Raw genomic sequence first — 26,955 nt, forward strand, 5'->3', positions numbered from 1 at the left:
GTATTGTGTGTTCTTAAGTACTTCTAGCTGCAGGTACCTTGGCCATTTTGAACTTTAACCTTCATCATAGTGATTTGAGAGAATTATATAGAATGGTTATGGTCCTAGAGAAGCATGAGCTTGATTATAACTCAGTAAACACATATTAAATTTGCCCCTAAGCATGAGTTTTACACCTCATGTGCATTTGTGAGGTAATCATTGTCCACAGGAGAAAGTATCTGTTTATTTTGGCTCAGATATGCACACAGCACAGAAGTAAGCAGGCTTTCCACAGGCCGGGCCCCAGGGCCTTTGTGGCCAGTCGATTTTACAGCTCAAAGCTGAAGGGATACATGGGGAAGAGTTAGGTGCAGGTCCATCAGCCACGGGCTGAGCCACCCAAGCCCAGAGGCGGTGCCTTGTGGTCCAGCCCGTTGGTCTCCAGTGTCCTTCGCTGGGCAAGTCACTTCACCTGCAGGCAACAGACACAGGGAGGGTGAGCCGTGGTCCCCAAACGAGCACAGGTGGGGTAGGAGAACGGGGTCCCAGCACTTCTGTCAGCCCAGGCCGCTCCCTGCCCCGGTCAGCCCCAGGGCCCGCTCAGCCCCAGCCAGGCTACCTTGAACAGGATCACGGTGGTGCTGTAGAAGAGGCTCAGGAGGAAGAGGACGATGAAGGTGGAGGCCGTGGTCCAGAGGTTCTCGAAGCCCTCCTCCTCGGCGCTCACCTCTCCCTCTGTGAGGGGGCACACAAGGAGGGTCAGAGTGCGGTGGAGGCTCGCGGGGCAGTACACTCGGGTGCAGGCTGGACGCCTGCCTGCTACCTGCCCGAGGGCTGGAGCGTCCGGGCCAGTCTGGAGGAGGCCTGGCCAGCACAGGACGGGCTCCTTGAGCGCTAGCTGGACAGAGGAGAGCATGGCCAAGCAGCGGCAGGCAGTGAGCCCTGGGCGGCAGACAGAGCACGAGAGGCGCAGCACGCGGGCGCGGGTGCAGGAAGCGCGGGCTCAGGCAGGGGCTCTGCTGTGTCCTGCTCTCTGTGCGGGGCCCGGAGCCAGGGCCGCGGGCCACGTGGCGGCTGACACGCTGAAGCCCCTTGCTTTGGGACGGGGCAGATGGAGATGGAGATGAGGCTGCCCTGTTCCCCCTTCCCGGCCAGCACTCTGACACCTGCTCCCCAGAGAAGCAGAGTCCCCACGAGTGCCTGTCGCTCCCCTCCCCGCAGCCATGGCTCCGGGGCCGGGGGACGGGAGATGAGCGCGCTCCGCAAGGCCTCTGCCTGGGAATGCAGGCTACTGGGGCAGCTGCAGCTCAGCCCACAGGGCCGAGCGCACGGCAGGGTCTAGGGGCCACCGCAGCCAGGCAGCGTCTGGCGGGCACGTGGCCCTTGCCGGGTCTCTGTCTTCCCTCCCTGTCTCTCCTGGGCAGCTAGCTTCTGCAGCCGGCCTGGGAAGCAGGGCACATGCGCTCAGACTGGTCTCCTGTGGCTTCCTACTAACGGGGAGCAGCCAAGAAGAGCAGGCCTGGACCCCGCTCGCTCTGTTAGCATGGTCCCCCACACCTGGGGTGGAGGGGCCTGCTGCCTCCACCTGGAGCCCCGGCAGGTGGGCACGCTGTGTCCTCGGGCACAGAGGGGGCTTTCCTAGAAGCTGCGGTGGCTCAGCCCTGGCTTTGAGCCCTGGGCTTGGACCCAGGGACGGCGCCCCGGGTCAGAGGCCAGGCTGGGCTGGGCTGTGGAAGTATGACTGCAGAGAAGTATGACAAGCAGAGCCGTGCGGGAGAAGCCCTGAGCCAGCACAGTGCAGCAGAGCGGCCCTGCGGGTGTCTGTGCGCCTTGTCTGTGCCCACGTGCGCACGTGTTCCTGTGTGCAGGACTGTGCTAGGTCTACATCTCTGGATGCATGCATGTTTGTGCTCCCATGTCTGTAGTCTGTGTTTGAGTGACTGTGTTTACTTTTGTCCAGCCTCTGCTTGTGTGCACACATGTGTAGGTGTGCATGCAGCCATGGGGATCAGAGCCTGCCAGTGCTTGTGTGCACACATGTGTGTAGGTGTGCATGCATCCATGGGGATCAGAGCCTGCCAGTGTTTGTGTGCACACGTGTATGTAGGTGTGCATGCAGCCATGGGGATCAGAGCCTGCCAGTGCTTGTGTGCACACGTGTGTGTAGGTGTGCATGCAGCCATGGGGATCAGAGCCTGCCAGTGCTTGTGTGCACACACGTGTGGTGCCTGCTCATGTGTCTCTTCCTGCTCATGAGCATTGTTTGTTGAACCCATGAGTCCATGTGTGTCCACTCGTGTCCCATGAGCCATTGCATCTCTCTGCTTAGGAATGCATGTTTGCACATGTGCACACATTTACACGTGTGTGTGGCTGTCTGTGTTTCCGTGTGTGTGTGTGTTGCCACGTGCTTCCGCGCGGGGCTCCGTGTGTGCATGGTGTGGGGTGCACGGGCCCTTCCTGAGGTCACACAGAGGCAGAGCAGACCAAAGAGGGAGGCGCTCTGCAGGGGGTGGTCACCGCCCGCCACCGTCCCCGCAGGCAAGAGCACTGCACACTCAAGACCAGCATCTTTTGAGAGGATCGTTTTATTTCTGCTTTATAGAAGGCATCGCCTCACGGCGGGCGCGGTTAGATGCATGCACGCACACAGAGCCCCCGGCCCCAGAGCCTGCCTGCGGGGGCGGCAGGGTCAGTAGCAGGTGTTGGCTGTGTCGGACAGGATCAGGGACACGTTGTACAGAGTGGGTTTACCGGAGGACTTGTCCACGGTCCTCTCCGTCACCATGTATGGCAGGGCCTGGTGAGCCACGACGCAGGTGAAGGTCTCCCCGGAGTTCCAGTCCTCCTCGGACACCGTCAGGAGGCTGTGGGTGAAGTAGAGGCCTGGGGCCTGGGGCTCAGGCACCGGGGCGCTGGTCACGTACTTGTCCTCGGACAAGGGCCGCCCCCTGTGAAGCCACCGCACAAAGACGTCCGGGGGAGAGAAGGCCTTCACCAGGCAGCTGATTGTGGCTGACTCCCGCAGGGCCAGCTGCTCCCGGGCTGGGGGCAGCAGGTACACGGCGGGCGGGTGCTTGGCCACGTCTGTGCGCAAGGAGACGGTGGTGAGTCAGGGTGGGCACAGGGCAGCCTCCCTCCCGGGGCCCGGGGCGGGGCCCGGACAGGGGCGGACTGGAGCCTGCCTACCTCTGTGCTTGAAGATGGTCTGCTTCACCGGCGAGGGCAGGTCCGCGTGGGTCACGGTGCACGTGAACCTCTCCCCAGACTCCCAGTCTTCCACACACACGCTGGCCTCCCCCGTGACGCTGAACGTGCCGTTCGGGTGGCTGCTGAAGTCTTTGGTCTCGGTGCTCAGGGCCTCGCCGCTCTGGCGTGTCCAGGAGATGTTCAGGCTTTCATAGGAGCCCAGGTCTGTGACCAGGCAGGACAGCCTGGCTAACTTGTTGAGGAAGATGTCAGCAAAGGAGGGGGCTGTGGTGAAGACTTGGATGTCTGTGGACGTAACTGTGGTCAAGAGAACACTGCTGTCAGCACTGGGTGCCAAGTCTGGGAAGGGCTTCGCTTCCTCCCCAAGAGTAGCAGCTGCCTTGCTGAGTCTGCCCGGTCCTGTTGCAGGGCGACCCTTGTCCCTTCCCGGGCCTCCCTCCCCCGCTGTCCCTGACCCTGCTCTCACGCTTGACCACGCTGTGCAGCCAAGTGTCAGGGAGCAGAGGGACATGTACGGCGGAGTCTGCCATGCCTGAGTGTGCGTGTGTGCGTGTGCACGCGCGTGTGTCCATGTGTACCCTGGCTAGGACCTTGGGCACTGGACTCAGGGAAAGTCACTCACCAGCATTGCACATGGATGACACATTCTTCACAAAAGTGAGTCCTTGGTGATCCACATGGCAGGTGAACACGCTTTGCCTGAGCCACTCGAGCTCGGTGATGGTCAGCTGGCTGGTGACACTGAAGGTGCGGGGCTTGGACTCGGCGGTGGCCTCTGCCCTCACCTCTCCAGTGGTGAAGCCGGACGTGACAGGCCGTCCATCTCGTAGCCAGGACACTGTGATCTGCTTGGGGCTGAAGCCTGTGGCCTGGCAGATAAGACTGGACTTGCGTGGGCCGGGGCCAGAGAAGGCGTCTCGCGGTGGGATGAACACGGTCACACTGGGGGGTTGGTTTCCAACCTCTGCAGCGGAGCGGGAGGCATTAGTGGGGTCTGGTCCAAGCCCCGCCCACTGCACCCGGACCAGCTTCCGCACCCACACTGGGGAGGGGTCGGCTCTCACCTGAGAGAGGCACCCCAAAAGAGCCCTGAATGTTTGTATTTTGCATGTTGTCCTGTCTTTTTGTTTTTGTTTTTGTTTTTGTTTTTGGTGGGTCCTGGGGCCTGAACTCTGGGCCTGGGCGCTGTCCCTCAGCTCTTCAGCTCCAGGCTAGCGCTCTACCCCTAGAGCCACAGCGCCACTTCTGGCTTTTTCTGCCTATGTGGTGCTGAGGAATCGAACCCAGGGCCTCGAGCATGCGAGGCAAGCGCTCTACCACTGAGCCACCTTCCCAGCCCCTGTTGTCCTGTCTTGAAGTATAAGGCCCTGTACCTCTGTCTGATCAAAAGAGACCAGGGCTATTGTTTTCACCTATACTCCCCCATCTTCCACCCCGTTGATCAAGTTTGTGATTGAAGCCTCCATTGTGACCTTTTGTTCTCATCCACTGAATTCTTCAGCTCCAAGAGATTTGTACAGGTCAATGAGGATACCTACCTCTTTCATTTCTTATTCAGATTCTGAGTTCTTTTCTTGATTTCAGTGACGTTTTTATACCCTCCTGTAACCCACGGTTTAAGGTCATTACTTTGAATCCTTTTCAAGTATTTCACGCTGGCAAATGTGTGCATTTTCTGAGAGGTTTTCAATGCTCTTGCTTTCTCGTGCTTCTTCTGTGACTATGTTGCTCTCCATGTGTATGCAGTTAGCAATCACGCATAAACCAACCCGCTACAGCTTTGCTAAGCAGACAGATCTTCCCACGCCTGGACCTGGGTGTCTGTGGGGTGAGTGCATGCGCTTGGCCCCGGGTGTGCTCCCCAGAGGACTCTTGGTCCAACGCCTTTAGTATAACCCTGCTCAGCCACATGAAAGTGCTCTGCGGGGGCCGAGGCTGTGAGCCCTGGGGCACAGTGGACACAGGGTACTGAGCTCTTTTTCAGGGGGAAGAGCCTTCAGAGCTGCAGCGGCTGACTCGGGGCCGCTCGGCTGCAGAGTCCTAACTGTGGACTCTCCACACGGCGCTCCTGCTAGCACTGCTCTGGAGGTGACAGGCAGGAGCAGCTCCAGGGCCAGCCCAGCCCTGGGGCCTGCAGACGCTGGAGGCAGCAGCGAGGCTCCTCTGCTGTCCACAGAGTGGAGGCCGGGGCGCTGGCCTCTCAAATGACGTCTTCCGCGTCTTCACGGTCTGCCATGGGCTTCCCTGGAGGTCTGGAGGAGCCCCCGACACAGCTCAGAGAGGCAGAGCTGGGTCTGCTGCGCCAGGAGCGTCCGTGCTGGCCCCTCCCTCAGCCTGTGCTCTGCGATGAGAGCTTGTCCTGCACTGGGGAGGGCTGGCCTGGCCTCCTCTGCCTCCTACCCGGGCCGGCCTCACCCCCCTCATGGGGCCGGCCTCACCCCCCCCACGGGCCCGGCCTCACCCCCCACACGGGCCCGGCCTCACCCCCCACACGGGGCCGGCCTCACCCCCCACACGGGGCCGGCCTCACCCCCCACACGGGCCCGGCCTCACCCCCTCACGGGGCCGGCTTGCTCCAGGTGGTGTGCAGGCCTCAGCTCAGTGCCTGTTGCTCAGCTCGGCTCTGGGTTAAGCACCGAGGTGAGCAGTCCCGGAGGGCGGCCCACAGGAGGCAGCCCGGGTCCGCACGGGCTACAAGGAAGACTCGCTGAGAGGCCGAGTTCTCACCTGTGTGGCTGGTGGCGGGGGAGGTGGGTCCCCTGGCCTCCGCAGAGCCCTTCTCTGCTGGCGCAGGGACAGTGGGCGCGGGGAAGACCTTCGAATTCCCTGAGTCTGAAATCAAAGGAGCCGCGGCGGTGCGGGTGAGAGAGCGGAGAGGACTGAGGAGCCGGGCTCTGCTCGCACTGGTGGCGCCGGGAGCAAGGAGACAGCGCCCGGGCGGGAGCGTGGCAGGAGGAGCGGAGGCCTGCAGAGCGACCGCTCTCAGCTGCTGCCTTGGCCGGGCCGCCTACCTCCCTGCTCCTGTGGAAGCCATCCCCGAGGAAAGCATGCAGGCGCTGGGCGCATTGGCAGCAGAGAGGGGCGAGGGAAGGTCAGAAGGAGCCGCCAGGGCAGGACCGGAGACGGGGCCAAAGGGCATGGCCAGATGGCAGGGCCAGGGAGAGGGTGGCAGAGAGGGACAGCTAGAAGGGAGGGGGCATCAGGAGAGGACGTGACAGGAGGGGCAGGCAGAAGGGAAGGGAGAGAAGGCAGGGCCGCAGTGGACAGACAGGACAGACAGCCCAGGGACGGCGGGGCCCAGGGCGAGACCACAGTGCCCAGCACAGAGGGAGGCTCCATGGGGAAAGTCAAAGCAGCAGAGCGGTGAGCGCAGGAAGGGGAGGGCCCCCAACAGGAAAGGCCTCCTGGTGGTCCAGGGCTGCGCACCTGACTTTTGGAAAGTCTTCTTTATTGTTGTGTTGGCCCCTTTGTGGTGGACAGTGCACGTGTACGGTGTGTTCAGGTCCCACTGTGAGTCCGGAAAGGAGATGCGGCTGGTCAGGGTGTAGAATGCCCCTTTCTTTGTGGACGGGAAGGTCGTCTGATTTATGTTCTGTGCTGGCTCCCAGGTGACCGTCAACTGCTCTGGGTAGTACTCGGTCACCAAGCAGACCAGGTCCACATTGTTTCCTGCTGGTGCTTTGCACGCTGAGGTCATGGGGAACACGCTCGGGGCCTTGGTGACATCTACAAGGCAGGCAGTGAGGTGGTGAGGGCTGTGGGCAGGGCAGGAATTGAGGTGAGTGAGTGGGAGGAGATGGGGCCCAGCGAGGATGGGGGACCAGTGAGGATGGGGGCAGTGAGGATGGGGACCAGTGAGGATGGACCAGTGAGGATGGGAACAGTGAGGATGGGGACAGTGAGGATGGGACCAGTGAGGATGGACCAGTGAGGATGGGACAGTGAGGATGGGAAAAGTGAGGATGGGGCAGTGAGGATGGGACAGTGAGGATGGGATCAGTGAGGATGGGACCAGTGAGGATGGGACCAGTGAGGATGTCAAGGATGGGGGCAGTGAGGATGAGGCTGGAGAGGATGGGGGCCGGCGTGGATGAGCGGGTGCGAGGGCTGGCCCCATGGCCACTTTTTCTGCCCCTGTCTGGGAGTTTCTCAGCATCTCAGCCCGCTGGCGAGATGGAGTAATTCTTCCTCCAGAGTTGTGAAGCTTCTGTCCAGAATCAGAGCCTCCATCTCTCTCCCCCAACACTCTGAACCACCCACCATGCCAGGACAGGAGGAGGGGCACCCAGGGCAGGGCAGGGCTCTTCCTGACAGACTCGGCCATTCTCAAACTGAGGTTTGAGCTGTCAGCCCGGCCAGATCTCCCGCCCACAGCACTGGCAGAGGTGGGTAGGGGTCACGGGCGTGGTCATGGTATTGAAGTCTCAGGGCCCAGACCTAGAACATGACGGAAAACAGTCTGCAAGGATCCAGCTGAGATCGGCTCACACTGGAATCTAACTCAGTAGAACCGGGGTCCTTGTAAGGGGCAGGTGAGACAGCCACAGATAACCTTGCTTCCACAGGCCACGAGACCGCACACTGATACGACAGAGCTCGGAGAGGGTCGACCTGTGGCACAGGAAGACGGCGCCCCAGCCTCCTGAGGGGAAAGCTGCCTGCCGCTCCACGGCTCATCCGCTGGCGCCCCGACCCGCGTGTCCACCGAGCTGAGGCCTTGCCAACACCCAGCACTTGAAGCTGTGCCGTCCAAGCTCCGTTTCACCAAGACAAAGCCTGAACCCAAAACGTCAGGAGGAACAGGGGTCCTCGGGACCTACTGAGCATTCCCGATTCCTTCCCACCAACAATGGGGTCAGGCTGGGTCTGGTCTGAGCTGACACCAGGTCCTGTGGAGACACCACGGGCCCGGTTCTGGTGTCGAGGGAGCTCAGAGAGCACGAAGGATGTGATATGCACACCGGGGCCTGGACACCCCTCTGACGGTGGCCCCGAGACTCCGCCGAGCCGCCACCAGCCCAGTGGAGGGGCCCCTGGAGCCCCAGCTCGGAACTCAGCCCTCATCAAGGCCAGGTCCCACCTGCCTCCTCTAGGATCCTGCGCCAGAGTTCTGGAGTCTCCATGCCCCGCCCGGAAGCCCTGCCGGGCCAGGGAAGCCCCTCTCCAGCTGCTTTGGCTGTAACCCATCCCCGAGGAAGCGAGACACGCCCTGTGCTCCCCAGCCTGACCCTCGGGGCTCGGCCAGCCTCCGCTCATGCCCTCAATGTGCGCCCCACCTCCTCTCTTGTGTCCCCATGGGTCTCCGGAGCCAGAATCAGGTCCCTGGCCCCTGGAGTACAGCCCGTTTCCTCACAGAGCCCGGGCCCGTGTGCCGAGTGGCGCACTAGGGACCTTTCCTGCCCAGCCCCACTCCAATTGGCCCACGTCCCTCCTGGCCCCCAGCAAGGGTTCTCCCCACAGCCACAGCTATGCCACCCCTGCCTCTGATCTCGGCCAGACCCCTGGGCCCTCCTCCTTCCCTCCTCATCCAACGGGCACACCTGAGGCCCCTGTGCCAGCCACTAAGCCAGAAGAGAGAGAGACAGAGAGAGAGAGATAGAAAGAAACAGAGACAGAGAGAGAGACAGAGAGACACAGAGAGACAGAGAGAAACAGAGAGAGACAGAGAGAAACAGAGAGAGACAGAGAGAAACAGAGACAGAGACAGAGAGACACAGAGACAGAGAGAGAGACAGAGAGAAACAGAGACAGAGAGAAACAGAGACAGAGACAGAGAGACACAGAGACACACAGAGACAGAGAGAAACAGAGAGAGACACAGAGAGACAGAGAGACAGAGAGAAACAGAGAGAGACAGAGACAGAGACACAGAGAGAAACAGAGAAACAGAGAGAGACAGAGACAGAGACAGAGACAGAGAGAAACAGAGACAGAGACACAGAGAGAGACAGAGAGAAACAGAGAGAGACACAGAGAGACAGAGACAGAGAGACAGAGAGAAACAGAGAGACAGAGAGAGAGACAGAGACAGAGACACAGAGAGAGAGACAGAGAGAGACAGAGAGACAGAAAAACAGAGAGAGACAGACAGAGAGACAGAGACAGAGAGAAACAGAGACAGAGAGAGACAGAGAGACACAGAGAGACACAGAGAGAAACAGACAGAGACAGAGAGACACAGAGACACAGAGAGAGAGAGACAGAGAGAAACAGAGAGACAGAGAGACAGAGAGAAACAGAGAGAGACAGAGACACAGAGAGAGACAGAGAAACAGAGAGAGACAGAGACAGAGAGACAGAGACAGAGAGAAACAGAGACAGAGAGACACAGAGAGAGAGACAGAGAGAAACAGAGAGAGACAGAGAGACACAGAGACAGAGAGAAACAGAGACAGAGACAGAGAGACACAGAGAGACAGAGAGAGACAGAGAGAGACAGAGACAGAGAGACAGAGACAGAGAGAAACAGAGACAGAGAGACACAGAGAGAGAGACAGAGAGAAATAGAGACAGAGAGACACAGAGACAGAGAGAAACAGAGACAGAGACAGAGAGACACAGAGAGACAGAGAGAGACAGAGAGAGAGGACTAGACGGAAGCTCTGGTAGGCTCTGCCGCTACGGTTGGGTAGCTATCAGAGGGCTCAGATAGACCCAGTGGTCCAGGGAGGCCAGCAGGGTGGAGTCCCCAGCCAGCGTCAGGAGCTCCGGGAGGCTTGAGCACATGAAGGCCCAGGGCCTTCATCCACCTTCACCACCCACACGAAGCAGCCACAGCCAGGCTTGAACGCCCCCACACCCCAGCACCACAGAGAAACCACCAGAAGAAAGGGGAACTTCAAGAAGTGTCCCATTCCACCCAGTTTCGGTCCAGTTCTTAGTCTCAGGAGTGGGGGTGGGGTGACGACACACCCCAGAGACAAGGGCGGTGACTCCCAGGAGGCCAAGACAGCTGAGCGGGGCGACCAGGGCAGGGCAGCCAGAGCTGGGAAGCACCACCATGCAGTACGTGGCCAGAAGGAGGCAGGGCCGCGGGGGCGTCCCAGGGACTGGCGGTGAGGACCCTTCCTCCTCTAGCATCTCACAATCTGCAGAACCCGGGGAGGCAGCGGAGACGTGAGCCTCCAACGGGGCTGAGCCGCCGCAGCCCCTGCCAAACCCAGGGGTGGCATGGGGGAGGCCGGGTCACCAGAGCAGACTCTGAGCCCAGCCCTGGGGCAGGAGGAAGTCTGAGGACAGATAGCCGGACCTGCGGCCGTGAGCCCGGGAGGCCTGCCAGGGAGGCAGCACGGGACCAGTGGAAACCTGCAGAGATGGAAAGAGTTGGCAAGAGGAGGAGTGAGGCCCACGTACACAGAAGCTCCGCCGGGGGGACAGGGCCTGCGGCCCGGCTGGGGACCGCAGGCTGAGGACGGGGCATCTGGGGGCTGCGAGGGTAACAAAAGGGCAGGAAGGAAGCCAGCTCCAGGCTGGGCAAAGGCCGGATGAGCAGGGGACTGGGCAGGAAGTCTGAGGCTCTGGGCAAGCAGAGTCGGGTGGGCCTGGACAGGTGGGCATGCTGGGGCCGGCAGCACCAGCTCAGAAAACAGAGGAAGAAGAGCACCAGGAGCTTAGGGGACCGCAGGCCAGGGCTGCAAACGGGGCCCAGGATACCCCAAGCCCAGCAGTCTCCACTAAGCTGGGCTGATTTGGCGAGCTCAGTGGCTCAGGACTGAGCGGCCACAGCTGAACCAAGCAGACAGGAATGGGGGAAGCATGGGGGCAGCCAGGAGCTCAGGGCCAAGAGCAGGCGCCGTGGGAGCCTAAAGATGATGGTTAGGGGGTCAGGCGTGTAACAAGGGCTGCAGCAGCCACATGTAAGCAGCAGCCTTTGAGAGTACCCCCAAATAGCTCCAAGAAGCAGAGCAGGGCAGCTTCAGGTCAGCGGAGGCAGAAAGAATACCAGAGGTGTAGCATAGCAGCATCAGGGGCTCAGAGAACCTTATCTGAGCAGGACAGGTGAGGGGGGCTGTGAGAGACTGGGGCACCCAGGAGAGTCCCAGGAGCCCAGGGGAGCAGGCACCGAGCAGCTACAGGGGAGCTGGAGAGTACGGGGGGGCTGGAGGGGCAGGGCAGCCCCAGGAGCCCAGGGAGCAGGCACAGAGCAGCTACAGGGGAGCTGGAGAGTACTGGGGGGCTGGAGGGGCAGGGCAGTCCCAGGAGCTCAGGAGAGCAGGCACAGAGCAGATACAGGGGAACTGGAGAGTACGGGGGGGCTGGAGGGGCAGGGCAGCCCCAGGAACTCAGGGAGCAGACACTGAGCAGATACAGGGGAGCTGGAGAGTACGGGGGGGGGGGCTGGAGGGGCAGGGCAGCCCCAGGAGCCCAGGGAGCAGGCACCGAGCAGCTACAGGGGAACTGGAGAGTACGGGGGGGCTGGAGGGGCAGGGCAGCCCCAGGAACTCAGGGAGCAGGCACAGAGCAGCTACAGGGGAACTGGAGAGTACGGGGGGTTGGAGGGGCAGGGCAGCCCCAGGAGCCCAGGGAGCAGGCACTGAGCAGATACAGGGGAACTGGAGAGTACGGGGGGGGGGGGGGGGGGGCTGGAGGGGCAGGGCAGCCCCAGGAGCCCAGGGAGCAGGCACCTAGCAGATACAGGGGAACTGGAGAGTACGGGGGGGCTGGAGGGGCAGGGCAGCCCCAGGAGCCCAGGGAGCAGGCACAGAGCAGCTACAGGGGAGCTGGAGAGTACGGGGGGGGAGGGTTGGAGGGGCAGGGCAGTCCCAATAGCTCAGGGAGCAGGCACAGAGCAGATACAGGGGAACTGGAGAGTACGGGGGGGCTGGAGGGACAGGGTAGCCCCAGGAGCTCAGGGAGCAGGCACAGAGCAGATACAGGGAAGCTGGAGAGTACGGGGGGGCTGGAGGGACAGGGCAGCCCCAGGAGGTCGGGGGAGCAGGCACAGAGCAGCTACAGGGGAACTGCAGAATGTTAGGGGGCTGAAGGGACAGGGCAGTACCAGGAGCTCAGGGGAGCAGGCACAGAGCAGCTACAGGGGAACAGCAGAATGTTGGGGGGCTGGAGGGACAGGGCAGCCCCAGGAGCTCAGGGGAGCAGGCACAGAGCAGATACAGGGGAGAGAATGTTGGGGGGCTGGAGGGACAGGGCAGCCCCAGGAGCTCAAAAGAGCAGGCACAGAGCAGATACAGGGGAACAGCAGAATGTTGGGGGGCTGGAGGGGCAGGGCAACCCCAGGAGCTCAGGGAGCAGGCACAGAGCAGATACAGGGGAGCTAGAGACTGTTGGGGGGCTAGAAGGATAAGGCAACCCCAGGAGCTCAGGGGAGCAGGCACAGAGCAGCTTTAGGGGAGCTGGGGAATATTGGGGGGCTGGAGGGACAGGGCACCTTCAGGAGCTCAGGGGAGCAGTTACAGACCAGGTACAGCGGAGCTGGAAAATATTGGGGGGCAGAGAGACAGGGCAGCTTCAGGAGCTCAGGGGAGCAGGCACAGAGCAACTTTAGGGGAGCTGGACAAAGTTGGGGTGCTGGAGGGACAGGGCAGCCCCAGGTGCTCAGGGGAGCAGATACAGGCCAGGTACAGGAGAGCTGGAGAATGTTGGGGGCTGGAAGGATAAGGCAACCCCAGGAGCTCAGGGGAGCAGGCACAGAGCAGATACAGGGGAGAGAATGTTGGGGGGCTGGAGGGACAGGGCAGCCCCAGGAGCTCAGGGGAGCAGTTACAGACCAGGTACAGGGGAGCTGGAGAGTATTGGGGGGCTGGAGGGACAGGGCAGCTCCAGGAGCTCAGGGGAGCAGACACAGAGCAGATACAGGGCAGTTGGAGAATGTTGGGGGGCTGGAGGGATACAGTAGCCCCAGGAGCTCAGGGGAGCAGGCACAGAGCAGATACAGGGGAACAGCAGAATGTTGGGGGGTGGCTGAAGGGACAGGCCAGTACCAGGAGCTCAGGGGAGCAGGCACAGAGCAGCTACAGGGGAACAGCAGAATGTTGGGGGGCTGGAGGGACAGGGCAGCCCCAGGAGCTCAGGGGAGCAGGCACAGAGCAGCTACAGGGGAACAGCAGAATGTTGGGGGGCTGGAGGGACAGGCCAGTACCAGGAGCTCAGGGGAGCAGGCACAGAGCAGATACAGGGAAGCTGGAGAATGTTGGGGGGGCTCGAAGGACAGGGCAGTACCAGGAGCTCAGGGGAGCAGGCACAGAGCAGATACAGGGGAGAGAATATTGGGGGGCTGGAGGGACAGGGCAGCCCCAGGAGCTCAAAAGAGCAGGCACAGAGCAGATACAGGGGAACAGCAGAATGTTGGGGGACTGGAGGGACAGGGCAGCCCCAGGAGCTCAGGGGAGCAGTTACAGAGCAGGTACAGAGGAGCTGGAGAATATTGGGGGGGCCAGAGGGACAGGGCAGCTCCAGGAGCTCAGGGGAGCAGGCACAGAGAAGCTACAGGGCAGTTGGAGAATGTTGGGGGGCTGGAGGGACAGGGCAGCCCCAGGAGCTCAAGGGAGCAAGCACAGAGCAGACAGAGGGGAGCTTGCGAATTTTGGGGGGCTGGAGGGGTACAGTAGCGTAGGAGCTCAGGGGAGCAGTTATAGACCAGGAACAGGGGAGCTAGAGAATGTTGGGGGGCTGGAGGGGTACAGTAGACTAGGAGCTCAGGGGAGCAGTTACAGACCAGGTACAGGGGAGCTGGAGAGTATTGGGGGGCTGGAAGGACAGGGCAGCCCCAGGAGCTCAGGGGAGCAGTTACAGAGCAGACAGAGAGGAGCTTGAGAATATTGGGGGGCTGGAAGGACAGGGCAGCCCAGGAGGGCAGGGGAACAGGCACAGAGCAACTTTAGGGAGCTGGGAAATATTGGGGGGGCTAGAAGGATTGGGCACCTTCAGGAGCTCAGGGACCAGTTACAGACCAGATACAGGGGAGCTGGAGAATATTGGGGGGCTGGAGGGACAGGGCAGCTTCAGGAGCTCAGGGGAACAGGCACAGAGCAACTTTAGGGGAGCTGGAGAAAGTTGGGGGGCTGAGGGACACGGCAGCCCCAAGAGCCCAGGGGAGCAGTTACAGAGCAGATACAGGGCAGCTGGAGAATATTGGGGGGCCAGAGGGACAGGGAATCTTCAGGATCTCGGGGGAGCAGGCACAGAGCAGATACAGGGGAGCTGGAGAATGTTGGGGGGCTGGAGGGACAGGGAATCTTCAGGAGCTCGGGGGAGCAGGCACAGAGCAGCTTTCGGGCAGCTGGAGAATGTTGGGGGGCTGGAGGGACAGGGAATCTTCAGGAGCTCGGGGGAGCAGGCACAGAGCAGCGGCAGGGCAGCTGGATCAAGTAAGAGTCATGGGAGTCAGGGACTGGCTCAGGACAGCGGCCCAGGCCAACCTCAAGGCGTCTGGGCTCTGGTAAGAGTGGAACATATGTGGGAAGCATGGGCCGCTGAGGGCTGGGGACCAGGGGGGAGAGGCCCAGCTAGGGAAGGCCCGGGAGCTCAGGGACCGCTCCCATCCAGGCCCAGCCCAGCTCACGGTCCCTGCTCTGCCCCCAGCTCCCGGAGCTCTGAGCCTAAGCGGCCCTGCAGCTGACACGGGCCTGGGCATCGAAGGACAGAGGTCCCAGGTTGAGGAGTGCAGGCTGGGTGAGGTTGGCAGGTGGGGCAGGGCTCAGCGCTCAGGCTGAGCCTGAGTTCACTGGCCCTGCTGGCCAGTGCTGGGGCCAGGATGGGCCGTGGGGAGAGGGGATGTGCACGAGAAGGGTCCTGGGGCTAAGCACCCGCAGGAGGCACAGGGCTGCCGGGGACTCGGGAATGGCAGCTCCCACCCTGTGGATCTGAGCAGACTGCCCCGAGGAAAACCTGCCTGGCAGCACGGCAGGCCTGGGCTGTCCCCAACACAGAGGAAGACAAGGCCATGTTCAGGCTTGAGTAGGGGCGGCTCACAGGGGCCGCACAGATGAGCAGGAAACTGTTGCCAGGTTCAGAGGGGACAGGGGGGGATGGGTACACCCCACCTGGAGGACAGAAGAAACACCCCTGGATCCAGACATGCTGGTCAACCAGGGGAGGGAGGGCGGAGGGAGGGTGAAAGCCCGCAGACCCCACCCACCACACCACGCCTGCACCTGCAGGACGGACCTAGACGCCAGGACAGGTCAGGGCCTCCGCTGGGAACAGGAGGGGACAGGAGGGGGGGCCGTGAGTGACCCTCAGGACGCAACCCAGGAAGACGGGAGGAGGGGCCCTGTCCAAGGATGGGCCATCTCACAAGCCTAAGATCCCAGACCGCTGGGGTAGGTTCCCACGGACGAGTAGGAGGTGGCAGGGATCACTTCAGGGAAAGTTGCAGAGCCCAGAGCCCAGACCCGGGGGGGGGGGGGGGGGGGGGTAGGGGGAGGGGCGGGGAGAGGAGGAGAAGGGGGCTGGGCTGGGCTGGGCTGAGCTGCCTAACCTCACAGCAAGTTCTACAAGACAAAGCCCTCAAAGGCAAATGTGAGGGCCAGGGTTCTAGGGCTGGAGCACAGAAGGGATGAGGCCCAGGCCCTGTGTCCCAGCCCTGTTAGACTCACCCACAGCACAGCCAGGACCCGGGGCCACGACCCCCAGCAGAGTCAGGATCCAGGACCATGACACCCAGCAGAGTCAGGACCCAGGGCCACGACCCCCAGCAGAGTCAGGACACGGGGCCACGACCCCCAGCAGAGTCAGGACCCAGGACCATGACCCCCAGCAGAGTCAGGACCCGGGGCCAAGAACCACAGCACAGCCAGCTTGGGCAAGAGGTCATGAAGGGCAGAGGGCGTGGGGATATAGTACAGCACAAACAGGACAGGGACATGGGGTCTGGGCTCTGAGGTGCAGGGACACGGGGTCTGGGCCCTCACAGGACGGGGACAGGAGGTCTGGGCCCTCAAGGGCTGGCACTCGGGCCTGGGGCAGCCATGTCCCACACCAAACTCTCTTGGTACTTCCTCTCTTGCAGCCAGCACCACAGCCCCATCCGTCTTCCCCTTGGCTCCCAGCTGTGGAGTCAGTTCTGGCTCCACGGCGGCCCTGGGCTGCCTGGTCAGCGGCTTCTTCCCCAACCCGGTCACCGTGTCATGGATGTCCGGAGCGGCCGAGTTGACCGGCGGCGTGCGCACCTTCCCATCTGTTCTGAAGTCAGGGCTCTACTCGCTCAACAGCATGGTGACGGTGCCCTCGGGCACCTGGCCCAGCCAGAACGTCACCTGCCATGTAGTCCACCCGGCCAGCAACACCAAGGTGGACAAGACCATTGGTAAGGAGACGGCCCGAGGGAGGGACCCCGGGAGCCAGGCTTGCACAGCGCCAGCCAGGGAGGGGACCCCAGAGGTGATGGGAGGCATCTGCACCCATCACTCAGGCAGGAAGAGGTGTTCTCAGTGCATGCCCTCCGGACCCCCTGGACAGACAGGGTGGACACGGGTCTCCTGGTGCCCAGGACCCCAGCAGGCCCAGTCAGCATGGGACCCGAGCCTTCCCCAGGGCCATCTCCCCAGCTCTGTGTGGCTCCTCCTCCCTCAGCCCCAGTAACCAAAACCTTGTCTCTGCAGAGCCTAGAGAAAGCCCTCGTCCCGAATGTCCCAAGTGCCCAGGTAAGACCAGGAGGGAAGGAAGGCCCATTGAAGCTGTCCTAAAGAGGTTGGCCCTGGCAGATCACTAACTTATCGATCTCTCCATCAATAGAAAATTGTTTAGGAGGACCATCTGTCTTCATATTTCCCCCGAAACCCCAGGACACCCTCACGATTTCTCTGACCCCCAAAGTCACATGTGTGGTAGTAGACCTGAGCCAGGAACACCCTAAGGCCGAGATCACCTGGTTTATGGACAATGTGGAGGTACACGAGGCCCAGACCCAGGCGCCAGAACAACAGTACAACAGCACACTCCGAGTGGTCAGTGTCCTGCCCATCCGGCATCAGGACTGGCTGTCAGGAAAGGAGTTCAAGTGCAAAGTCAAGAACGACGACCTCCCAGCCCCCATCGAGAAAACCATCTCCAAAGTCAAAGGTGGGAGCAATATGCTGAGAGCGCCGGGTGGCCACGCCCACGGGGCGGAGCCTGGCGTGGACAGCCCTCAGCCCCGGCAGTGACCTCTGCTGACCTCTGTCCCCACAGGGCAACCCCGAGAACCACAAGTGTACGTCTTGCCACCGCCAAAGGAGCAGATGACCAACCCAAAGCTCAGCGTGACCTGCTTGGTACAAGGATTCTACCCTGAGGATATCTTTGTGGAATGGAGGAACAATGGCCGGCCAGAGGAGAGCTACAAGAGCGCCCCACCCGTCATGGACTCCGATGGGTCCTACTTCCTGTACAGCAAGCTGTCAGTAGACAAGAGCGCGTGGGAGAAAGGAGACACCTTCACCTGCTCCGTGATGCACGAGGCCCTGCACAACCACTTCACGCAGAAGACCATCTCCCGGTCTCCGGGTAAATGAGAGCTGGGCCTCAGCAGCCGGCGCCTCCCTCTGGGCCTCGGTCCACAGGAGGCTGGCACCCGCCACCCCTCCCCATGTAAATAAAGCACCCAGTGAAGCCTGGGACCTGCGAGGATGTCCTGGTCTTTTCTGAGGCTCAGAGCCCATCTCCTGCCTGGGCCTTGTGCAGCGGGGACAGGCCGGGCTCCAAGGGCTCGGCCGCCATCACCCGGGGAGGGATTCGGCCAGATCGCGCCCAGTGGGGAAGCCAGCTAGGGACTTGGCCCTCGGGGAGAAGCAGCCCAGGCCCCACAGCCCCTCCCTCAGGCATCCCTCCCGGCCCACGGCCCCGGACAGACAGCCTTACACACACCCTCGGAGCCCAGCCCAAGAGGGCAGGCACACGGAACAAGACCAGCCTCCACCACTCTGCCCTCTTCCCTCCCTCTGCCCACCCGTCTCCCAGTGCCCACCGCACACCCGCCTGCCTCTGCCTGGAGAGGCGTGTCCCCCACGCTCAGACACGCCCTTGGCCCCCACCTCACCCACAGGAGACAGGGCAGCCACAGGCCCTGGGGCAGCTCTGCCGTGCACTCAGGGGCAGAGCAGGCGCCACTGCGCCTCGGGACACACGGGCCACACGCCCAGAGGACACAGCCACGACCCTCACCACACCTGCTCAGCACCGCAGACCACGGGCCCTGCTCACACACGCACATGCTGCACACCCGTGCACACACACTCCACCACACTGGCCCTCACACGGCAACCTGAACAGCACACACCCAGCAGGGGACACTCACTGAACTCGGGCCCATCCCTGACCTCACATCACCCACAGGGGCCCAGCCCTCCCCTCCGGCCACCCGCACCCCCGCTGCCCACACAGCCCTGGACCTGAGCCCACCTCACACACAGGAGACGCGCCCCTAGTTTATGCGTCCTGCCCACCAAGCCACACGCTCCCCTCCCCTCAGCCCAGGCTCCACTGGGAATGGACCTGTGCGCTCTCGCGCTCTGGGCCTGGACGCCAGGGCAGGGAGAAGGCCAGGGACAGACACTGCTGCAGGCCGTCCAGCCCTGACGCTTGTGACCACCAGCACTGAGCAGCTGACCCCACGGGGAGGGACACACTTTCCCAGCCACCTTCCAGGACCAGGAATCTGCCTGGGCCTGGACCTGAGCCCCAGTTGTTGGGACACTGGGCGCTTTTGCCGCCCCACATGGGAACCGCTGGCCCGGCCCACTGCCCCTCCCTCCCTGGCCACCCTGCCAGACACACCCTGACACACAGGGCGTCCCTCAGCCCCGCTGGGCACACTGACCACCCCCTCCCTGTCCAGAGCTGGACCTGGACGAGACCTGTGCTGAGGCCCAGGACGGGGAGCTGGACGGACTCTGGACGACCATCACCATCTTCATCACCCTCTTCCTGCTCAGCGTGTGCTACAGCGCCACCGTCACACTCTTCAAGGTCGGCCACCGTGTCCCCACGCGGTCCCACTGTGTGCCCCCGGGCTGAACCACAGGGTCTCTGTGATGTCCCAAGCTGTGCCTCTGCCTTTCCACGGAGTCCCATTCCTTCCCCATCACGAGTGACTCCATACCCACACTGTCCCCTGCTGTCCACACTGTCCTTCTGATGGCCTGCACGCTGTCCATCTGTCCTCCACACTGTCCATCTGTCCACACTGTCCCATGCTGTCCACACTGTCCATCTGTCCACACTGTCCCATCTGTCCTCCACACTGTCCATCTGTCCACACTGTCCTTCTGATGGCCTGCACGCTGTCCATCTGTCCACCACACTGTCCCATTTGTCCACACTGTCCCATGCTGTCCACACTGTCCATCTGTCCACACTATCCATCTGTCCACACTGTCCATCTGTCCACACTGTCCCATCTGTCCACACTGTCCCATGCTGTCCACACTGTCCATCTGTCCACACTGTCCATCTGTCCACACTGTCCCATCTGTCCTCCACACTGTCCCATGCTGTCCACACTGTCCATCTGTCCACACTGTCCATCTGTCCACACTGTCCCATCTGTCCACACTGTCCATCTGTCCACACTGTCCTTCTGTCCACACTGTCCATCTGTCCACACTGTCCCATCTGTCCTCCACACTGTCCATCTGTCCACACTGTCCCATCTGTCCTCCACACTGTCCCATCTGTCCACACTGTCCCATGCTGTCCACACTGTCCATCTGTCCACACTGTCCCATGCTGCCCACACTGTCCATCTGTCCACACTGTCCATCAGTCCACACTGTCCCATCTGTCCACACTGTCCCCATGCTGTCCACACTGTTCATCTGTCCATACTGTCCATCTGTCCACGCTGTCCATCTCTCCACACTGTCCATCTGCCCACACTGTCCCATGCTGTCCACACTGTCTATCTGTCCACTCTGTCCATTTGTCCACACTGTCCCATGCTGTCCACACTGTCCATCTGTCCACACTGTCCATCTGTCCACACTGTCCATCTGTCCACACTGTCCCATCGGTCCACACCATCCATCTGTCCACACTGTCCCTCTGTCCACACTGTCCCATCGGTCCACACTGTCCCTCTGTCCACACTGTCCCATGCTGTCCACACTATCCATCTGTCCACACTGTCCATCGGTCCACACTGTCCATCTGTCCACACTGTCCCATGCTGTCCACACTGTCCCATGCTGTCCACACTATCCATCTGTCCACACTGTCCATCTGTCCACACTGTCCATCGGTCCACACTGTCCATCTGTCCACACTGTCCATCTGTCCTCTACACTGTCCATCTATCCACACTGTCCCATGCTGTCCACACTGTCCTTCTGTCCACACTGTCCATCTGTCCACATTGTCCATCTGTCCACACTGTCCCATGCTGTCCACACTGTCCATCTGTCCACACTGTCCATCTGTCCACACTGTCCCATGCTGTCCACACTATCCATCTGTCCACACTGTCCATCTGTCCACACTGTCCATCGGTCCACACTGTCCATCTGTCCACACTGTCCATCTGTCCTCCACACTGTCCCACGTTCTCTCCGGCAGTCCCCGTTTTCCTTCATGGGCTGGAGGGTGGCGTCCGGGTGCTGTGCCTGGCTCACCGCTGCTGTCCCACAGGTGAAGTGGATCTTCTCCTCGGTGGTGGAGCTCAAGCAGACAATCGCCCCTGACTACAGGAACATGATTATGCAGGGGTCCTAGGACCGCCTCCTGCATGGACCAGGGCTTCCCAGAGCCCTGTGGGATGCTGTCCATCGAGTCAAGCAGCCCGACAGCCAGGCCACACCTGTCCCTCGTCCTCCCTGCCCCCTGAACCTGCGGCCTCTTGAAGCTTCGCTCTGGAACGTTCTGCCCGTGGAGGAGCACACGCACAGCAGGCTCTGCCACGGCCCCAGCGCCGTGGACAGGACGACCCTCCTCAGCGCCCAGCAGGACCCCTGCGGTGGCGGCCGAGGCCCGTCCCTCCCTGGGTCACCTCTGTCCTCGGGGCTGCAGGGAGTCACCTATGGGGTGGACGTCCTACGTGCAGATGAGAAGCCTGGAGACAACGTCACCCGTGCCAGACGGACATGGGAGTTTTCTGAGAGCAGGCCTCGCGTCAGAGCCTTGCGTGGGATGTCCACCACCAGGACGGGAGGCACGCCTCCCACAGCCCGGACCGCTTCAGAGGCGCTGCCCGGGTCAGGCTGCGGCCTGGGCCCCCACCGTGCCCCGCTAGGCTCCATCCTAGCCCTGACACCCGGCCGTCTCGAGTCTGAAATGGGGCGTCCCGTCGGATGGGGCTCTGTGTGCTGCCCTCCTCTCGCCCCGCGGGCCTGCCGCGGCCCTGAGGCAGCAGTCAGCTGACTCCGGCCACCCCGCCTCTGGGGACAGCCCACTGCCCCTCCCCCAGCTCCAGGCTCCACTCGTGACACACACAGGAAAGGGCCCCGGGCACACGGCCGCTGTGGGGCTCGGGCCGGGCCTTCCGCCAGGTGGAAGGGCCGAGGTCCGGTGAGGCGGACAGGCATCGGCCAGGTGGGGGCGGCTCCGGGACGGGGTCTGGGAGCAGGTGCTCCTCCCGCAGTCATCACGGCTCCATCCTAGGCAGCTCTTTGGGATGCTGCACACAAGGTCACACGGGGTTTGGACCAGGAGGCCTGTTTCTCCCTCCCTAAGCTTCATACCTTGGGCCCCACTTTCTCCTCGGAATGCACTAGCCGGCCCCTCCAGCTCCTGCTGGAACAATGGTGGTTTAGGGACAAGGTGCACTGGCCCCTGCTCCTAGGGGAAGGCTTCTTGGTTCTTGTCATGAACTGTGATGGTCACTGTAGAGGTTTCCTTTGTCCATCTGAGGATAGTCTCTGTCTAAAGATGGCTGAGACCCTCATGGGAAATGCGGTTCAATGTTAGGAAGTTTATTTTTATTGTCCTCAATGACTGGAAGCCACTTTTTCTATGGTTGGGTTGCTGTGTTTGCACTTCTGGGAATCACACTGGGGGCCTACGGGGCTAGGCAGACATCATCCAACTATGCTGGATTCCCAGACTTTGGGATGCTGAACCAGCCTTAGGGAAGGAGTTCAGTTCTACACATAGTAGAGCTAGCAGGGTACTCGTAGCCTGGTAACGTATTTGGAAAGACAGACTGATTCTGAGAAGCTGGTTCCCACGATTGCAGTGGCAACAAGGTCACCACGCTGGCCAGCTTGACCCGCGGACGGCACACCACGCCCACAGGAGGAAAATGAGTCCCACGGCCCAATTACCTTTTCATATTGTTTTATTCAACTTGCCAGTGTCTTCTGGACATGAAGCTTTACAGTGTCAACACTGGCAGCAGCTAATCTTTGAAAACGAGTCTAGAAGTTACTCGTTCTCATCGGTGCACCCCTCCTTCCTTTCTGCCTGTGGCGATGGACAGGACTTGCACAGACCCGGAGTTCTCCTGGTGCCCTTGCTCCACCTGCACCTGCAGGCCGCACCCGTCCCCCAGGCACCCTTTGGCCCCGCCAGTCTCCAGGTCTCCTTTGGTCACGCAGATCATCCTGTTATTGGCCTTTTCTAGCACGCACACATGAAAGAAAACCGAGTGCTGGTCTTTCTCGGTCTGGCTTATTTCTCCTAACGAGTCGCACTCCAGGGGCCGCCATTTTCAGCAGAGGACACAATGGCACCCACCCGTGATGGCTACACCTCACGCCACTGCACGCACTTGCCTGCCTCCTCGCCCGTCCTCAGCGGGCAGCTGGTCGGGGCTGCGTCTGACAGGCCCTGGCCGCCTTGTGCGGGTGTCCAGCCTCCCCGCTCACCCCGTGTGAGTGGGCGGCCGGTGTCTGGGCCTGGGAGGACGGCCATCCTCCAGTGGCGGAGGCTGCGATCCTGGGAGTGCTGCCACTAGAACACTCCTGGGCAGGCCTCTCCACACCACCTGACCTGGATTTGGGGCGACACCGCCTGTCGTGAGGAATTCTAGCCTTCACTGCGGGGAAAGGTCATACTGATTTCTGCAAAAGCTGAGCGGGTGGCCATTGCCTCTGGCCGTGAATAAAGGTGCCATTTCCTCACCGCCTGCCCATTGTTGTCATTTATTTCTTCATGCCGTTCTGTTGGCTAATCAGAGCAGCAACACAGTTTTCCTTAGGCTTTTTCCTTCTAGCAAAGACGTGAAACATTTTCATCATGTATTTATTAGCCGGTTGTGGTCCATTTAGTTTTTGTTATGACTGTTTCATTTGTGTGGATGTTTAATTTTTATAGTTATTATACAGGTAATTGCAGAATGGTTACAGTTACTTAAGTCAGATAAAGAGAACATTTCTTCTTTCTTCTTTCTTTTTTTTTTTTTTTTTTTTGCCTATTCCTGGGGCTTGAACTCAGGGTGTGGATGCTGTCCCTGAGATTCTTCTTGGTCAAGGCTAGTGCTCTACCACTTGAACAACAGCCCCACTTCAGGCATTTTCTGAATGGTTTATTGGAGATAAGAAACTCATACACATTGCTGCCAGGGCTGGCTTCAAACCTCAGTCCTCAGATTTCACCCTCCTGATAGGATTACAGATGAGAGCCACCAACACTGGCAAGAGCAAACTTCTTTACGGACGATGTCAGCCCCCTTGCTTTCTCCCAGGATTTTCCTCCCATGCCCCAACCACAAGTTATATCGTTTATTTTCAACATAGTGTCCACTGAGTTGCAGCATTGCACTTGTTCATGTCTTTGTCCCTCTATTTCTCTGCCTCGTTTACACTCCCAAAGACACATAAATTAACAAACAGAACAAAAAGAAAACAAAAACAGAAAAAATAAAATGCTCTGGTTTCCATTTCCTGGAGTTCATTTGGATAAATACTATTTTGTTTTTTTGCTCCGGTCGTGGGGCCTGAACTCTGGCTCTGGGCGCTGCCCCTCAGCTCTTTAGCTCAAGGCTAGCGCTCTACCACTTGAGCCACAGCGCCACTTCCGGCTTTCTTCTTTTTGCTTATGTGGTGCTGAGGAATCGAACCCAGGGCCTCAGGCATGCAAGGCAAGCGCTCTACCACTGAGTCACCTTCCCAGCCCGATAAATACTATTTTGTATAATCAGAGGCACATAGTCATTGTGCCTTCCTGTTCCTCTCCTAGGAGTATTTTCCTTTCGTCTCATGGGAGTGAATGCCTAGAGACCTGTGTCATTGCTTGTGTCCTAGTAATTTAGATATAGTTTCCAAATATGAGAGAAAATAGGCACTGTTAGTCTGTCTGAGCTTGCTTACCTCACTCAACATGATTTGCTCTAGGTCCATCTATGTCCCTGCTAAGGACATTATTTTATTCTTTCTAATGGCTGTGTCAAATTCCATTGTCCATAGTACCACATTTTTGGATCCACTTGTATATTGTAGGGCATCTGGGCTGTCTCCACATCTTGGCTGTTGTGAATAGTGCATCAATGAACATGGATGTGCAGGTGTCTTTACGGTGTCCTGGCTTGTGAGGTTCTGGGTAGATGCCCAGGAGCAGTATCGCTGGGTCCTAGGGAAGGTCTATGTTTAGATGTTAGGATCCTCCAGACTGCTGTCCAGAGTGGTTGTACTAGTTTACATTCCCACCAGCAGTGCAGAACTGCTACTTTACACACACACACACACACACACACACACACACACACACACACACACACACACACAAATACCTCCACCAGCATTTGTTGTTCAAATTCACAATGTTGGCCAATCAAACTGGGGTGAGGTGGAATCTCAGAGTTGGTTTGATTTGAATTTTGTTTATGGCCAGGGACGATGAGCATTTCCTCAGATGTTTCTTTGCCATTCTTAGCACTTCTGAGAAGTCTCTCCTTAGCTCCCTTTGCCCATTTATTGATTGGTTTCGTAGCTTAGAGAGAGGTTAGTTTCTTGAGTTCCTTGTATATTTTGCGTATTAGGCCTTTGTCTGATATATTGCCGGTCATGATCTTCTTCCAGGTAGTTGGCTGTCTTTCTAGCTCTGTAATTATACTTTTGTCATGCGTAAGCTATTTAGTTTGGTGAAATCCATTTATCAAGTCTCTCTCCTGGGCTGGGAAGGTGGCTCAGTGGTAGAGTGCTTGCCTTGCATTTATAAGGCCCTGGGTTCGATTCCCCAGCACCACATAAGCAGAAAAAATAAGCCGGCATTGTGGCTCAAGTGGTAGAGTGCCACCCTTGAGCAAAAAGAAGCTCAGGGACAGTGCCAGGTCCTCGTTCAAGCCCAAGACTGGCAAAAAAAAGTCTCTCTCCTATCTGCTATGCCCCGGGACTCTTTTCAGAGAGTGTCTGCCTCTTCTGGTTAGGCTGCTCCAGGTGGGGATCTACATGGGGACCAGAGAAGGCTGGTGCTTGATCTGCAACAAGCCCCTAGGCCATGCTTTCCAACGCAGAGGTCTGTGCCCAACGGTCAAGAAATCTGTCCATGTCTTCTAGATTTTCTGATTTGTTGAAATACAGGCTTTCAAATTTTCCCCTAATGATCCTTTTGATTTTAATGAGATCTGCTACACTGATATCTACAGTGCTGAAGAGAGATTCACTCTGGTTAAAAACTGGTTGAAGTCACAGAAGGTTCTGGAATTCACATCCTCCATGGGAAGTGGAGCCACTGCAGCATCTGCCAAGGATTGTGTCTCCACAGTGCTACCACACCACAGGACCAGACACCTCAAAGCTCCAGAGCTTAAGAGCTGCTAGCAAAAAACCTGTGTTCAGTCCCATATAGTAATGAGAATTAATCCCACCAACATTCCCCACAAAACAGATCCTTTGTAGCCACGGAACAAGAGAGAAGGAAGGGAGGGAGAGAGGGGACAAGAAGGAAGAGGAAAGAGATGGTGGGAAAGGGCAGAAGGGACAGGAAGAGAAAGAAAAAGGGAGAAGGGGAGGGGAAGAAGGAAAGGGGAAGGCAAAATTTCACATCCCTAAAGGCATGCTTCTGATTCAACAAAAGAAAGGAAAAAAATTGACATTGATTGAGAATTTGTGCTGGGACACACATAAGGGACATTCTTTTTTTTTTTTTTTTCTGGTAAGGGGTAAGTTTATTCATCGTTCTGGCTGGCACCAGGCCATCTTGGCCCTCCATGAGGCTGGGAAAGGCCTGGGAAAGACCTGGCAAAGAGCTGGGAAAGAGGTGGGAAACAGAGCCTCTGGGTAAGAGAGAGAGCTTGGAAAGAGAGAGAGCTGGGGAGAAAGAGGGCCTCTGGGCCTGGGCTAGGCCTTATCTAGGCTATGGGCGGAGAAAGGTGTGGCCACATCAAATTCAGATGTGACCTCACCAGATGCAGATGTGACCCCTTCCAGATGTGCCAGTTGCCTAGGTAACACAGGTACTGGGTGGAGACTTTGCTGCGAGGAGGGTGGAGTCTTCTCGCCATCCAGGAGTGGACCTTACATTCCAGCCTTTTAATAATCATAAAATAATGCGCGGATTCTCTCTGGCGACTTCCTGCTGACAAGGGGCGTCAACAATAGGGGTAAAAGGCTGGAATTTGGTCCCCTCCCAGAGAAGGCAGTGAACAGCAGCTGTCCCTTGGTGGTGTGAGTCCTTAGATGAAGTTAGAAGTCTCATGAGCATTGAGGGGCTGGAAAAAATACTGGAGAGCAAATAAATGGCAAGAGGAAGGACTTAGGGCTGAGAAATGTTGGTAGAAATGTCCCTAGCTACTTCTGACATCTGGTGACTAGGTAGAGAAGTCAGGTAACAAAGGCAAGAATATAAATTCCTGTCCAGTTAATAGGTAGACAGGTATGGAGACTAGATGGGCAGGCTCCTTACTTCTATTGACCTCCAGCTCTGGTTAATTTTGAAAGGGCAGGCACAAAGTAGCTG

At 59.3% G+C, this 26,955-nt stretch overlaps 1 long non-coding RNA gene and 2 gene segments (V, D, J or C); 2 read left to right on the forward strand and 1 right to left on the reverse strand.

The window, feature by feature from the left end:
• Positions 1-430: 430 nt before the first annotated feature.
• On the reverse strand, positions 431-6,904 carry LOC138806704 (Ig mu chain C region membrane-bound form-like). The segment is given in 7 exon segments: positions 431-454; positions 602-717; positions 2,737-3,069; positions 3,172-3,489; positions 3,815-4,156; positions 5,920-6,024; positions 6,619-6,904. Coding segments are annotated over 7 exon segments (1,494 nt in total).
• A 3,273-nt stretch (positions 6,905-10,177) lies between these two features.
• Positions 10,178-17,757, forward strand: LOC138806706 (Ig gamma-2 chain C region-like). The segment is given in 5 exon segments: positions 10,178-10,247; positions 16,160-16,456; positions 16,752-16,793; positions 16,885-17,211; positions 17,320-17,757. Coding segments are annotated over 5 exon segments (1,044 nt in total).
• A 1,208-nt stretch (positions 17,758-18,965) lies between these two features.
• On the forward strand, positions 18,966-23,181 carry LOC138806707 (uncharacterized). Its single transcript, XR_011365967.1, has 2 exons — positions 18,966-19,095; positions 20,752-23,181. It is a non-coding gene; the product is annotated as an uncharacterized lncRNA (long non-coding RNA).
• Positions 23,182-26,955: the final 3,774 nt, after the last annotated feature.

This window comes from Dipodomys merriami, unplaced genomic scaffold (genome assembly GCF_024711535.1).
Source record: "Dipodomys merriami isolate MVZ:Mamm:240054 unplaced genomic scaffold, mDipMer1.0.p SCAF_406, whole genome shotgun sequence".
NCBI classification, from domain to species: domain Eukaryota; kingdom Metazoa; phylum Chordata; class Mammalia; order Rodentia; family Heteromyidae; genus Dipodomys; species Dipodomys merriami.